The sequence below is a fragment of the Danio rerio genome, chromosome 10 (assembly GCF_049306965.1).
Source record: "Danio rerio strain Tuebingen ecotype United States chromosome 10, GRCz12tu, whole genome shotgun sequence".
In the NCBI taxonomy this organism is placed as follows: Eukaryota; Metazoa; Chordata; class Actinopteri; order Cypriniformes; family Danionidae; genus Danio; species Danio rerio.
This window is the reverse complement of record NC_133185.1, coordinates 46,195,226-46,211,656: the sequence shown is the minus strand read 5'-3', so window position 1 is coordinate 46,211,656 and position 16,431 is coordinate 46,195,226. Positions and strand designations below refer to the sequence as shown.

The 16,431-nt window shown below is 35.7% G+C and overlaps 2 protein-coding genes across 4 annotated transcripts in view; one reads left to right on the top strand and one right to left on the bottom strand.

The window, feature by feature from the left end:
- The window catches only part of antxr1b (ANTXR cell adhesion molecule 1b), a 74,681-nt gene extending 72,876 nt beyond the window's left edge, over positions 1 to 1,805 (bottom strand). The window contains exon 1 of one of the 2 annotated variants that reach the window (XM_679053.9): positions 1,330 to 1,805. In XM_679053.9, the coding sequence (XP_684145.3) occupies positions 1,330 to 1,466 (137 nt within the window). In that variant the 5' untranslated portion in view covers positions 1,467 to 1,805. The remainder of the gene's footprint in view (positions 1 to 1,329) is intronic. The other variant, XM_068224030.2, reaches the window with a different exon arrangement.
- The window catches only part of npffr1l1 (neuropeptide FF receptor 1 like 1), a 40,803-nt gene that overhangs the window by 17,158 nt on the left and 7,214 nt on the right, over positions 1 to 16,431 (top strand). The window contains exons 3-5 of one of the 2 annotated variants that reach the window (XM_009305609.4): positions 7,190 to 7,406; positions 10,664 to 10,956; positions 13,837 to 13,936. In XM_009305609.4, the coding sequence (XP_009303884.1) occupies positions 10,671 to 10,956; positions 13,837 to 13,936 (386 nt within the window). In that variant the 5' untranslated portion in view covers positions 7,190 to 7,406; positions 10,664 to 10,670. Of the gene's footprint in view, positions 1 to 7,189; positions 7,407 to 10,663; positions 10,957 to 13,836; positions 13,937 to 16,431 lie in introns of those variants that run through there. The other variant, NM_001171696.1, reaches the window with a different exon arrangement.

Here is a 16,431-nt window from a genome sequence, read left to right as displayed (position 1 = left end):
ACAGTATGGGGAAGGCAATATAATAATCACGAATTAGACAACCTCTCCTTCATCAATACCTTGTTTTTTTTCCTTTTCTTTATGTGTTTGCCAAGCTCTTTCTGTTTTCTGGAGGTGGGTTGTTGTCTTCATACTCACTATTTTTATGGTAAATGGTTCCATATGCCAGCTCATAGCTATTAAAAACGCAATTGGAGAGCTGCAGTCTCCTTACAGCCTTTAAGGCTGAATTATTAGCCTGTTTTGTGGTGTTTAACTTCTTTTAAGTGCTGTTTAACAGAGAGAACTTTTTTAAGCACACTAGTTTTACTAATTTGTCTTTGCCATGATTACAGTACATAATATTTAACTAGTTATTATCCAAGCTGAAAAATCCAGCTTAAACCAGCCTAGCCTGGTTTTAGCTGGTCGACCAGCCTGGTTTAAGAGGGGTTTTGGCCACTTCCAGGCTGGTTTCCAGCCATTTCCAGCCTGGTCTTAGCTGGTCAGGCTGGGAGATGACCAGCTAAAACCAGCTTGACCAGCCTAGCCAAGCTGGGAGTCCAGCCAAAACCAGCTATATCCAGCTTAAACCAGGCTGGTCAAGCTGGTTTTAGCTGGATTTGGCTGGTCATTTTCCAGCCTGACCAGCTAAGACCAGGCTAGAAATGGCCAAAACCCCTCTAAAACCAGGCTGGTCGACCAGCTAAAACCAGCCAACCAGCCTAGGCTGGTTTAAGCTGGATTTTTTTAGCAGGGTAGTATTCAGCTTAAAGTCTTAACTACTGAAGGTTGATTAGGAAAAAGTAGGCAAGTCATTGGACAACAGTGGTTTGTTTTGTAGGCAATGTTGGGGAAATTTATGTCTTAATATAATATTGAGCTTTAAAATTATAATTAAAATAAATTAATTAAACTGTATTTATTCCAGCCAAACTTTTAAAAAATAATAAATTAAAAATAGATATTATAGGAAATACTGTGAAAATGTTCTTGCACTTGAAAATTTTTTTAAAATAATAATAAAATCTGAGAGGATCGCTGATAATTTTGCCTTCGGCTGTACTTAAATAGCAAGTGAGTTATCTTTTCAAGGTTTCTTTAAAATTGCCATGTTTATACATGGAGACTACCCTTTGAGATGCTCTGCAGATTATAAATGAAAGGCAAATGAACCATTTCAAAGTGCTTTAGGCTGCAGATGCATCCCTCCATCAATATGTATGCATGCAAACCCCATATCCTACATATGATTTGCTGTAATGATGCTCCCCTAATCCTGGCTGGTGCATCTCTTTCATCGTCTTCTCTTCATCAAACACTCTTATAGAAATAAAAGAAGAAACTCACTTGTCCAGCACAAAGTAGAGGTCAAAGCCTCCGTAGCACGAGGATCCGGCTTCCCAGCGTTCATAGCTCTGTCCAGCACAACAGCTGAGCCTCAGGATGAGCATCACAAACAAGCCTCCGCTCCACTCCAAGGACATTATTCCAGTTTGGTAATTGCAACCCTTGCACAAGTCAATGCAAAAACAGCCTCAGCTTTAATAGAGACGATGTCCTCTGGAGCCACTGATCCATCCAGGCTGGAGTCTGGAGCTCCAGTCCTCAGTCAGATAACTCTAATATACTGCTGCAGATGTGTTTCAGGCCCTCACATGTGTGTGTGTGTGTGTGTGTGCACTTGGGTTAGTTTGAAAACTTCAGCAAATCATTGGACTCGGTCTGGTGGTGTTTGGGTCTTGCATGAAAACTGGGGTTCATCTGGAATAAAGAGAGGGAGGCACATGGATACTTTTTTGGAAAACAGTTTAACTCTCTCTCTCTCTCTCTCTCTCTCTCTCTCTCTTTCTCTTTGTTTTTCTCTCTTTCTCAGAATGGACCTTTTGATGAGGGTATTTTTCTTCTCTACTGCCACTTTGTGGTGACTTTTATTAATTCATGACTGTTTACTTGGGGAAAACATCATTAAATTATGATCATTCGTAAAAGAAATGCTGTATTCAGTAGTACAAAAGGAGAATGTACTGTATGATGTTGGTTCTCTTTAATGAATCAGAAACATGCATTCATTTCGTTTGGGTCTGAACTGAATATTGTCCTGGATAAATTCGATTCAAAACAATGTTTGTGTGTGTCTGTATATACACTACCGGTCAAAAGTTTGGGGTTAGCAGGACTTTCAAATGTTTTAAAATAAGCTTCTCCTGCTCACCAAGGCTGCATTTGTTTAATCTAAAATACAGTGCAAACTGGAAAATTGAGACATGTTATTGCACTAAAAAAAAACTTTTTAAACGTAGTTTATAATATAATTTAATCATGTATTCCAGTGATTTAATGATGAATTTTCAGCTTCATTACTCCAGTCTTCAGAGTCACACGATCCTTCAGACATTACTCTAATTTTAATTAATATTCATCATTCATTTTCTTTTCGGCTTTGTCCCTTCATTAATACGGGGTCGCCACAGCGGAATGAACCACCAACTTATCCAGCATATTTTTACACAGCGGATGCCCTTCCAGCCACAACCCATCTTTGGGAAACATCCACACACAGTCATACACAACAGACAATTTAGCCTACCCAATTCACCTGTAACTGAAACTGAAGCACACGCAGGAAACCCACGCGAACGCAGGGAGAACATGCAAACTCCACACAGAAACGCCAGCTGACCCAGCCGAGGCTCGAACCAGCGACCTTCTTGCTGTAAGGCAACAGCATTACCAACTGCACCACTGCGTCACTAATTAATTATAATTTTTATTATTATAAATTATTATTGTTATTAATGGTAATAGTAATGAAAGCAATAATGACTAAAGTATTAATTTCATTTTAAACTACATGCAATAAGTAATAAATATATAATTAATAAATAAGTATTTAACAAATTTAAAAAATTTTTTTCATTTAATAAATGCCGCTTTGATGAACAGAATAATTTTATTTGCATTATTAAATATAATGGCGTCACGGTGGTGCGATCACCTCAAAGCAAGAAGGTCGCTGGTTTGAGCCTCGGCTGGGTCAGATGGCATTTTTTTATTTCAGCATGCATTATTGTGCCAATTTCTGTTGTTATAGAGGTTAGTATTTTGGAGATTTGCACGTCAATGTTTATATTCATTTCTTCGTGTTCACCTGGACCGGGGAGGTGGGCTTAGCTGGATTGGTCTACAGTTCCCTTTCCAGACGAGTCTGGGTTCCCAAAGCCATCGTACTTAAAAGCTTTGATGCCATATCAGGATATTTTGATGTGGTTGTTAAAGCATGCACTGTAAAAAATTTCCAGGTTTTCACAACAAGTTACTGTAATTTTTCACAGTAAATTACATTAGTATCCCTTCACAGTATTTAACTGAAAAATTCACAGTAATATGTTGTATTCATAATTTTATTGTGAAATTACGGCAGGTAGCACGATTACAGCAAATTACTGTGAAAAGGGCTATATCTTTTGCACGTTAGAAATTCAAACCTTTTTTTAATTCAACGTAGAAATTAATACAAATTAACTTTTAACAAATAATAACAGAATGTTATAACCCCCAAAACGATTTGGTTACCAACATCTTTTTGTTTGTACAGCACCTTTATTTAATTTCATACAGTTAACATAGAATAGGAAATAATATTTAATGAACATAACTGTGTGCTTAGCCAAAACATAATACACTGGAATAAAAAGTAATTAATTAATGAAACTAAATACTGTTAAACAGCCAACAATTATTTCAATGTCAGGGTAAATGTCTGCTTTAGACGGTTTCATGAGTATTAGGCACATGTCATCGCCTGGAGGTCACTTATCTCAGAATTTTATATATAAGTGTTTTTATATAAGTGTTTAGACTGTGGGGGAAACCGGAGCACCCAGAGGAAACCCACACCAGCACAGGGAGAACATGCAAACTCCACACAGAAATACCAACTGACCCAGCTGGGACTCGAACCAGCGACCTTCTTGCTGTGAGGGGACCGTGCTAACCACTGAGCCACCGTGCTGCATCCTTGCTTCCCTTTAGAACAGGGGTCACCAAATTTATTCCTGGAGGGCCGGTTTTCTTCAGATTTTAGCTCTAACCCTAATCAAACACACCTGAACAAGCTAATCAGGGTCTTACTATGTATATTTGAAACATCCAGGCAGGTGTGTTGAGGCAAGTTGGAGCTAAACCCTGTAGGGACACCGGCCCTTCAGGACCGAGATTGGTGACCCCTGCTTTAGACCACTTTTATTCCCAAATATTCAATTCAATTCAGCTTTATTTGTATAGCGCTTTTACAGTGTAGATTGTATCAAAGCAGCTTCACATAAAAGATCATAGTAAATGTAAACAGTGTCGTTCAGTTTTCAGAGTTTAAGTTCAGTTTAGTTCAGTTCAGTGTGGTTTAATAATCAATACTGAGAATCCAAACACTGAAGAGCAAATCCATCAATGCACAACTCTACAGATCCCGAACTATGCAAGCCAGTGGCGACAGCGGCGAGGAAAAAACTTCACCGATTGGCGAAAGTGAAGAAAAAAAAAACCTTCAGAGAAACCAGGCTCAGATGGGCACGACCCTTTCTCAAATCCGGGACCAGGCCATATCCTGAGCTGCTGCTGCGCTGATGATCATGGGAAGTGGAGAACATGAGACTGATTCCAGCGACGCTCCAGGGACATACGAGTCTTCGCTGAGGCCATCTTCCAGCCCACCACGGTGACTGAAGCTCTGCACAAGACTTTTGGCCAGCGGAGAAATTAAAATGGTCGTGCCCAACTGAGTCTGGTTCCCTCAAGGTTTTTTTTCTTCACTCCCATCAGGTGAAGTTTTTTTACCCTCTCCGCTGTCGCCACTGCCTCGCATGGTTCAGGATAGGTAGAGCTACACATCGATGAATTTGCTCTTCAGTGTTTGAACTCTCAATAATGATTAAATCACACTGAACTGAGCTAAACTGAACTGAACTTAAACACTAAAAACTGAACTACACTGTTCCAGTTACTATGACCATTTATGTGAAGCTGCTTTGACACAATCTACATTGTTAAAGCGCTATACAAATAAAGCTGAATTTAATTTAATTTGGCCAAACGTCTTGTGCAGAGCTGCACAACAGAAAGAACATTTTATTTATTTAAATGACCTTTCCCCCCACCTAACTTTTTGTTTCATGGATGTTAATGCTTTATCATGGAACGGTTAATGCCATTTAACAACTCTTATTAAAAGTTAATTGCCATTAAAGACTGTTATTAAAAGCACATATTAAAAAGTTCAGCAGCAACACTTTTTATTTCCAAGAATTTACACAGTAAAAAAAAAAAAAATCTGTTGAGCAAGAAATAATTTACTTAGAAATAGAGCTGTACAGAAAATGTACTGTTAGCTTATTACTAGGCTTTTGTATAGTATTATACCAACATACACCAACCCAGACAATATATAATTTCAAACTATTAAAATGTCAATAAAAGTCCTTTTTTTAACTTTATTTATAGAAGTTTTTGTGAAAACACAACATCAAATAGTGTAAATCATGTATATATGTTAACAAACTTATCTCGGTGTAATTACCTGATACTAACTAGAACATGCACTAAAACACTAGCAAGCAATACAGCATTTATACAGCACCATCAAAATAAATTTTTTTTTAAAAAAATTCAGCCAGACTGATGGAATAAGAAACAAAATAGAATGACATGTAAAAAGGAAATGGAGGGAAGGAAAAAAAAAATTACCAGAAAAAAATGATTACAGAAACATTATTAAACTGTCCATCTAAGGAAGGGGCCCAATATTTTGTCATACAACTTCTGTTTGCCAAATCTAGATAAACGTAACCTTTCCAACTTGAGGGCAGAAACCATTTCAGCTAACCATTTAAAAACATTTGGAGATGTCGTGGATTTCCACTCCATCAGAATCACTCTCTTGGCCAGCACCATGCCAAACATAAGGGAGAGTTGTTGATTTTTACAAATAGCATCCACTAAATCATTGTGAGGGTGATGTGGTGGCGCAGTAGGTAGTGTTGTCGCCTCACAGCAAGAAAGTCGCTGGTTTGATCCTCGACTGGGTCAGTTGGTGTTTCTGTGTGAAGTTTGCATGTTCTCCCTGCGTTCGCATGGGTTTCTTCCCGGTGATCTGGTTTCCCCCAGTCCAAAGACATGCGGTACAGGAGAATTGGGTAAGCTAAATTGTCCGTAGTATGTGTGAATGAGTGTGTATGGGTGTTTCCCAGTAATGAGTTGCAGCTGAAAGGGCATCCGCTGCATAAAACATATGCTGGATAAGTTGGCGGTTCATTCCGCTGTGGCGACCCCAGATTAACAAAGGGACTAGGCCGAAAAGAAAATGAATGATTGAATAAATTATTGTGAATTGATTGGTGCCACTGACAAAGCTGATTCACTCCCCCTCCCCAATCCTCGTTGACAACCCGCACACTCCTTCAATAGACAGCAATGGCAAATTAATATTTACCTTAAGGTACATCATCAATAGAAGAAGCTGCATTACTAATATTGTGGCTAAAAAGGGAATATGGATAAACTATATTAATAGAGTCTTTATAGTGATTGTGTGTGTGTGTGTGTTTGTTCATTTGTTTGTCTTATTAATTCTTTTGTCCTTATTAATTTTAGACATGGCATATATTGTATGCTGTACAATAAAAGTATGTGAAAATAACTGAAACTTCATTTATATGAAAAGGGTTTTTAAATTAAATATTGATTATTTCACTTTATTATATTGAATTACAATTTATAGATTTTTTAGGAATAAATTGCAATATTTCAAGAGTATGTAATTAATTAAAAGCACGTTATTTCATTTACCAGAAACAAAAATATAACATTACACTGAGTTAATTTTGTGTGTGTGTGTGTGTGTGTGTGTGTGTGTGTGTGTGTGTGCGTGCGTGCGTGCGTGCCACCCCAAGATTTGGTGTTGCCTCTTCTGGCCACCAAGAAAATTTTCTGAGGGCGCCACTAACCATTTGATCTAAATGACTTTGTACATACCATTTAAGTTAAGTTTACTGAGTTTACTCTTTTCAAATGAGTATACTTAACTTATCTTTCAGTAAATTTTGAGTTAACTACACTTATTTTGTTTGATAAAGTCGACTGTTGTTTTTCACAGTGTGGAAATGTACAGATATTTTACAGAGTAGCCGAACTATACTGATAAGTGATTCAATAGGCAATGTTACGTCACGGGTGGTGAAAACTCCACTGACGTCAGGCTCCGTTGACGTTCATCTCTGACAGGCGCATCACTAGTGGAATCTGGTCGCGTGCACGGTTCGACTTCATTGTGCTTTACTACGGAGCCAAAGCGACAGTTGCGCATTGCAGCCAAAGCAAGAACAGCAGAGCGCGCTCCTCATCCGAGTGGATATATTACACGGAAGCAACAGGTGAGCATCGTATATTCTCTTTTTGACTGCTGTTAGAGATGTCTTTCAGGTGATGTTATCTGCCCCCGGTTGTGCTGTTTGATGGATTCGATGCACTTTATAAATACTGACATGATTATGCACTGTTGTAGAGCTTATTTGATTAAAGTTTATACTATGAATATTCATCGATTGCATGCACGACTGTATGAAACATTGATTTGTGTTGTGTAGATATTAATTCTTAAACTAATGGATAATTAATGGTAAATTAATAATAAAAAGTGCTTCTCATTCCACCAGTTGAATCCAGCATTTTAATTCAAACTGTTAGAATGATTTGACTAAACAATAATTGATTCAAAATTTTACCGATAATTATCAGCTAATCTGATTAAAATGTATGCTTTGGATATTTTTGGATTGCATGAAGGCTGTATAGAGCATTGAGTCTTGATTTGTGCTGTGTTGATATTCAGTCCAAAACTAATGAATAATTAATGGTAATTTAATATAAATCTCTGCTTCTCATTCCACCAGTATAGATCATGACATTTTCATAATAATTCATACTGCTAGAATGATTTGACTAAACAATAATTGATTAAATATTTTCCCGAAATTATTAGTAAAACTGACTAAAGTTTATGCTTTGAATATTTTTGAATTGCATGCAGGGCTGAAGCTCTGCATAAAGTCCTAAACTATAGTCTCTGCTTCTCATTTCAACAGTTGAACCCATCACATTTTCAATAATAAATCATATGTTATAATTATTTGACTAAATATTAATTAATTAATTAAATTTGTATTTTACTGAAATAATAGCTTAAGTTATACTTTGAATAATCCTCGATTGCATGCAGGACTGTATAAAACATTAAGACTTGATTTGTGCTGTGTTGATATGAAATCCTAAACTAATTAATAATTAATGGTAAATTAATATAAATCTTTGCTTCTCATCTCACCAGTTAAAACCAGTGCATTTTCATCAATGGGTCAAACAATTCTTACTGTTAGAATAATTTGACTAAAGAATAAATGATTAAATATTTTACTGAAATGATTATAGAGCTTATCTGATCAATGCATACTTTGAATATTTATCCATTGCATGCAGGACTGTATAAAATATTGATTACGGATTTGGGTTGTTGATATTAAATCCTAAACTATTGAATAATTCATTGATATGATCATTCGTTTTAAATTAATATAAATCTCTGCTTCTCATTCCACCAGTTGAAACCATCACATTTCAATAAATCAACAAATCAAACAGCTCATGTTATTAAAGTTTGACTAAAGAACAATTAATTAAATATTTTACTGAAAAAATTAGTTTAAGCTTATAGTTTTAATATTCCTCTATTGCGTGCAGGACTGTATAAAACATTGATTCATGATTTGTGTTGTGTTGATATTGAATCCTATAGACTAATGAATGAATAATTAATGGTATTAATATAAATCTCCACTCTTTATTCCACCAGTTAAAACCAGTGCATTTTCATCAGTAGGTCAAACAGTTCTTACTGTTAGAATTATTTGACTAAAGAATAATTGATTGAATATTTTAATCAATAAATCAACTATTGACTAAAGAAGAATTGATTAAATATTGTCATTAATAAATTATTATCAAATCAACTATTGACTAAAGAATGATTGATTAAATATTTTCATCAATAAATCAGCTATTGATTAAGGACTTTTCATTCATTTATAAAAAAAAAAATCATCATTAAATCACTTATCAAATAAACTATTTGACTAAAGAATAAATGATTAAATATTTTCCTGAAATGATTATAGTGGAGCTAATCTGATTTAAGTTTATGCTTTGAATATTCCTCGATCGCATGCACAACGATTTGTGTTGTGTTGATATTAAATCCTAAGGTATTGAATAACTCATGAATATAATTACTAAATATTAAATTAAATTAAATCTCTGCTTTTCATTCCACCACTTGAAATTTTATCAACTATTAAATCAACTATTTGACCAAAGAATAATTGATTAATTATTCTAGCACTAAATCAATTATTAAATCAACTATTCGACTAAAGAATGTTTGATTAAATATTTAATCAATAAATTAATTAATAAATCAACTATTTGACTAAAGAATGATTGATTAAATATTTTATTAATAAATCAATTATTAAACCAACTATTTGACTAAAGAATAATTGATTAAATATTTTGTCAATAAATCAACTATTGACTAAAGCAGGGGTCACCAATCTCGGTCCTGGAGGGCCGGTGTCCCTGCAGGGTTTAGCTCCAACTTGCTTCATCAGACCTGAATGGGTGTTTCAAGTATACCTTGTCAAACCTTGATTAGCTTGTTCAGGTGTGTTTGATTAGGGTTGGAGCTAAAATCTGCAGGACACCGGCCCTCCAGGAACAAGTTTGGTGACCCCTGGACTAAAGTATAATTGATTAAATATTTTATCGATAAATGCTATATACAATCAACTATTTGACTAAAGAATAATTGATTAAATATTTTATCAATAAATGCTATATCCAATCACCTATTTGACTAAAAATAATTGATTAAATATTTTTATCAATAATCAAATCAACAATTTGACAAAAGAATAATTGATTAAATATTTTTATCAATAAATTCTTTATCAAAACTATATGAGTAAATAATAATTGATCAACTATTTTCATCAATAAATCAACTATTTGACTAAAGAATAATTGATTAAATCTTTTATCAAAAAATCAATTATTAAATCAACTATTCGTCTAAAGAATGTTTGATTAAATATTTAATCAATAAATTAATTAAAAAATTAACTATATGACTAAGTAATAATTGGTAAAAAAAATTGTAATCAATAAATCAACTATATGACTAAAGAAAAATTTATAAAAAATATCAATAAATCATTTATAAACTATTTGACTAAAGAATAATTGATTAAATATTTTCAGCAATAAACCCATTATTCAATCAACTATCTGACTAAAGAAAAATTGATTAAATATGTCTTTGTGGTGCGGTGTAGGCATTTGAATGAATCGTATAGTCAATAAACTGTGAGGGATTTAATTTACATATTATTTGTTTAAGCAATCCCTGATCAAATCAAATATGTTCATCAATAAATCAATTAACATATCAACTATTTGTAACTCTTTGTCGTGTGGTGGAGTGAATCAGATTGTCAGTCATCATAAATATATTGTGAGATTTTGAATTTTCATATCTATCCATTGAGCAATGCTTGTTCAAATCATTTTTATTTTCAAGATCCGAGATGGACACAATGACCCTCAACCACTCTGCTGCCAACCTGAGCTGGCAAAACTGCACACTGTTGCCGTATTACATCCACTCGGCGGGGATGGCGGTCAGCTACATCCTCTCGTATCTGCTGGTGTTGCTGCTGTGTGTGGTGGGCAACGGGCTGGTCTGTCTGGTGGTCATCAGGAACAGAAACATGCGCTCCGTCACTAATCTCTTCATCCTCAACCTGGCCGTCAGCGACCTGCTGGTGGGCATTTTCTGCGTGCCCACCACACTGATTGACAGCCTCATCTCAGGTCAGTGCTTCATCATTGTCATCATCAGTACTGTAAATATCATTGCCATCTTCATTTTTATATTCATCACTATCAACATTGTGATCATAGCTGTGCTTTATACTAGGCAAAAATTAATTGTGATTAATTATATCCAAAATAAAAGTCACATCATATATGAGTGTTTATTACACAGTATATACACTCGCCGGCCACTTTATTAGGTACACCTTACTAGTACCAGGTTGGACCCACTTTTGCCTTCAGAACTACTTTACTCCTTAAAGCTGACAGGAGTGGCACCCGATGTGGTCTTCTGCTGCTGTAGCCCATCCGCCTCAAGGTTGGGTGTAATGTGTGTTCAGAGATGCACTTCTGCAGAGCTCAGTTGTAAAGAGTGGTTATTTGAGTTCTTGTTGCCTTTCTATCAGCTGGAACCAGTCTGGCCATTCTCCTCTGACCTCTAGCATCAACAAGGCATTTGCGCCCAAAGAACTGCCACTCTCTGGAGTCTGGATTTTTTTTTCTTTTTCTGACCATTCTCTGTAAACCCTGGAAATGGTTGTGCATGAAAATCCCAGCATATCAGCAGTTTCTGAAATCGGTTTGAACTGCAGCAGATCGTCTCGACCATGTCTACATGCCTAAATCTATTGAGTTGCTGCCAAGTAAATTTGCATTAACGAGCAGTTGGACTGGTGTACCTAATAAAGTGGCCGGTTAGTGTATTACATAGAAACAAAGTTATACAAAACAATTTTGTTACATAGAAATTTTAATTTATATATCATCTGTATCATATAGACACATATTTTATATCTAAATATAAATAATACAAATAATATAATATATAATAACAATAATAATAATATATACACAGCACACACTTTTAAATTATATCAAAACAGATATAGCACTAGTTTTTTTTCCCATATTGAATATTACAAAAGACAGTTATGAGGGGCATTACAATCTTTGACTGGAAGCAAAGACACAAAGATGAAGGTATAAAGACTGACAAATGAACCGGAATATAAAGTAGGGGGCAGGGCTTTCTTTTTGCGTATCATTCCCCCATAGCACACCAACGATAAGAGAGGTGTGGCTAAGAACTTTTGTGGCTAAAGTGTCGAACTGACATCATTAGAGAAGGACCGCCCACTCCAAACACGGAAGCAAATGCTCAGACTTTGATTGAAGATTACAGAAACAAACATTTTTTTAGTCAATTAATAATTGACATAGATTAATTGTTCCTCTAAAGAATAGCAATGTGCGCTAACAATTTAAACATTGTAAATGTTGACTTCACACAAACTTAAGGCATCATATATTATATATTAATATATATTTGGTCGGCGATGCAGTGGCAAAGTAGGTAGTGCTGTTGCCTCACAGCAAGAACGTTACTGGTTCGAGCCTCGGCTGGGTCAGTTGGCGTTTCTGTGTGGAGTTTGCATGTTCTCCCTGCGTTCCTGTGGGTGTCCAAAGACATGCGGTACAGGTGAATTAGCTAGGCTAAATTGTCCGTAGTGTATGAGTGTGAATGAGCATGCGTGGGTGTTTCCCAGAGATGGGTTGCGGCTGGAAGGGCATCCGCTTTGTAAAAACGTGCTGGATAAATTGGCGGTTCATTCCGCTGTGGTGACCCCGGATTAATAAAGGGACTAAGCCGAAAAGAAAATGAATGAATGATAAATATGGTCTACTACTACTTGTGTTGCTACCACCACCATTAAAATCCCGCATCTACTGTACCACCTGCACAGAATCAACAGCATAACCATATAACATGTGTTGCCAGATTGTATCAAAAAATGCTTTCATATTTAAATATTTCATCAATTGTGTGAGGTGATGAGCTTCATAGAAGATATGGCAACTTGACAAACATAGACAATGAGGGATTTGTCATGGATGGATGGATGGAAGGATAGATAGATACTGTAGGTTTTTAATTAACCTTTATTTTTTACATTAAAGATGCTCAAGTTCATTGATTTGGTTAAATTTAAAACAGCACAATTTATGTTTAAAGCTAGGAATAAATTACTTACAACATGCAAACAAAAGGTTTTGGAAAAAAGACAAGGAGGATATAATCTGAGAGAAGAAATACATTTTAGGAGGTTGTAAACAAGGACAACTTTAAAAAGTTTGTGTCTGTCTGTATGTGGTGTTTTCCCAGAGATGGGTTGCGGCTGGAAGGGCATCCGCTGCGTAAAAGTTTGCTGGATAAGTTGGCGGTTCATTCCGCTGTGGCGACCCCGGATTAATAAAGGGACTAAACCAACAAGAAAATGAATGAATGAATTTCTGTGATGTGAAATTATGGAACAGTCTAGATCAGACTCTCAACAAATGTCAGGATATTAATCAATTTAAAAAGTTGTATAAATATTTATTATTAAAGGAATATAATCATGAAGGTGATTGAAAAAGGATAAAATGAGAAAGCTATGATGAAATTTCAATTAATGGCTGTTTGCCATTTAAGTAATAGAGGAAGGAAGTATGTGGTAATAGGGTGGGAAAATAATTAGCTTGTGCTTCATCCCACTCCATTTTGATGACCATGTTGAAATGTAATTTTTTGTCAATGATATTTTATATATGATATTTTTGTTCTAAAATAAGTATAATAATGTTTATTGTTACACTTAATGATATAATAGTTTACATAATCTGTAAATCATGCTAAAAATATACAAAAGTCATTTTTTTTTGCTCAGAAAACATCAAATTAAACGGGACACATTCTGAAAAAAAATTCGTAGCAGATCTCTGTTGAAAGGTTTTTATCTTTTTAGGACCTGAAATAATTTTATAACACTCAATATAAAAGTGTATTATATTCAAATGACTGTACTGCAATTATATTTCAGCTTGATTTCTCCACAGGTTGGCCTTTTAGCCAGATCACCTGCACTATGAGTAACCTGGTTCAGGGCATGTCCGTGTCTGCTTCTGTCTTCACCCTGGTTGCCATAGCAGTAGACAGGTAATCACCACTAATTATAATAATCAAACATTACGTATAAGATGGAGTGCTTGATATAGTAGTGTTGTGCAAATGGGCAATACATTCTAAAACGGTAGGGATCTCTAAGAGTGTTTTTGCTGTACAGCAGGGGTGTCAAACTCAGATGCTGGAGGGCCGCAGCTCTACACAGTTTAGTTTCAACCCTGCTTCAACACACTTACCTGTGGGTTTCAAACAAGACTTGAAGATTTGATTTAAAATCTGAAGACTTTAGATTTGGTTAAATCTTAACTGTGTAGAGCTGCAGCCCTCCAGGAACTGGATTTGACACCTGTGCCTTAGGAAGCATTCTTGGTTCCCCTATTAAGTTATGAAATGCACAGTTCTTAAAGGGATAGTTCACCTAAAAAATGAAAATGCTGCTGTCATTTACTCATCCTTCACCTGGTCCAAACCTGATGTAGTTTCTTCCGTTGAACACAAAAGAAGATATTTTGAAAAATGTTGGAAACATCTAACCATTGACTACCATAGTTTTTTTTTCACACAATTCATGTGGCTCAAATCCGGCCCACAATAGACACTTAGATCTGGCCCACATACAGCATGGAATGATGGCACTTGGGCAGTCCGCTCCTGTTGGCCAGATCTGGGCCACAATTAAGCCAAAGCAATATCACATATCAGCCAGAATTTTACCAAACGAACCAGAGCTGACCCTATTCTAGGCCACAGGTTGCTTTTATTCTGGCCCAGATTCGGCCCACATTTGCCATATCTTCTCTCGGCAACTATAGGCTCAAATCCACATTAGCCATACCTTACTGTGCCAAATATTCACCAAGTGGCCTACTTATGTTTTAAGATAACTGAACGAACCAGAGCTGACCCTATTCTGGGCCACAGGTTGCTTTTATACTGGCCCAGATTCGGCCCACATTTTCCATATCTTCTCTGGGCCACTATAGGCTAACGGCTGCATTAGCCAGAGTTTACTGTGCCAAATATTTGCCAAAAGTGGCCCACAAAACTAAACGCTTCACTAGCGGGAAAACAGTCAAACAGAGCATCTGCATCTTTACTTTCTCTTTACCTTTACTCTTTACTTTACTCCTTTACTTTCATGGAGTAAGAAAACGGTGTTGTACGCACTCCACCGAAGACATTCATCAGCCTACATATTTAATTTAGTTTGTTAAGCGGAAAGAAGTGCTTTAAAACGGTTTCTAAATTCAGTTCTAATATCCAGCAAACGAATAAATGAACAATAATAACAAAGTGCGGTCAAAAAGCTGAGTTACATCAAACACACGTCCTATTCTTATGCCCCATATGGTCCAAAACTCGACAGGTGGACAAATCTAAACTAGTTTTTATTCAAACTAATTTAAATGTGCATATAATAAATAATATAACTATGAATAATAATATTATTACTCTAATGCAAATTGTCATGATTGAACTGAAAAAAGTAGTGATGGGTCGTTCATGACATATTTGTCGTGCAGTCAACATTTGGGTTAGTTGTAGACGTGTTTGGAAGCAATTCGTAACATTTTATTATTTTGGCAAATTAAACCAAATGAACGAAATGACTCGAAAAAAGATTCGTTCATCTTGATGAACGAGACTCAAAGATCCGAGTCAGTAAAATGATCTGAACTTTCCATCACTAGAAAAAAGGCCCCCGAGATGAAGAAGGCATGTAGTCTTTATATTTATGTAGAAAATAATCATTTTTGTAACATTTTAATTCTTTTTTTTTATCTGTAAGGATATTTGTGTATCGCTGAATATTCTGTGTGTAAGCAATGTGTAAGTGTTTGGACCTGCATAGGCACATAACTACATGCGCTGCTCTGGACTTTGAAGCAGCTTTTAGTTAGTCAATGGCGCAATCCATTTCAGTTCATCAAAATAACAATGCACTTTAACACACCTCCATTCTAGACCGGCATGTATCCACATATGTGGCACAAATGGATTTGCTATTGAAAACAACATGGCGCAAAACATGGAAATTAGGGTTGCGCCGGTCTGAAAATAGCAACAAATTGCACCAAACACATCTTGGACTTTATTGCACTGAGTGTATAACATGGCCTATAATGGCACATATAACATGGCCCAGAATATCAATCAAAGTGTTTCTGCAGACTGTTTTTATTTAAGTGTGGTTATAAAAAAAACTGAATTAATTAATTAATTAATTAAAAACAAAATTAAATAAAAATAATAATAAAAAAAGAATAATAAAAAAAGAAAAAAATAAATTCATCAATTTATTCATTCATTATTCATTAATTCATTTATTTATTCATTTTCTTGTCGGCTCAGTCCCTTTATTAATCCAGGGTCACCACAGTGGAATGAACCGCCAAATTATCCAGTAAGTTGTTACGCAGCGGATGCCCATCCACACACACACTCATACACTACGGACAAGTTAGCCTACCCAATTCACCTGTACCGCATGTCTTTGGACTGTGGGGGAAACCAGAGCACCCGGAGGA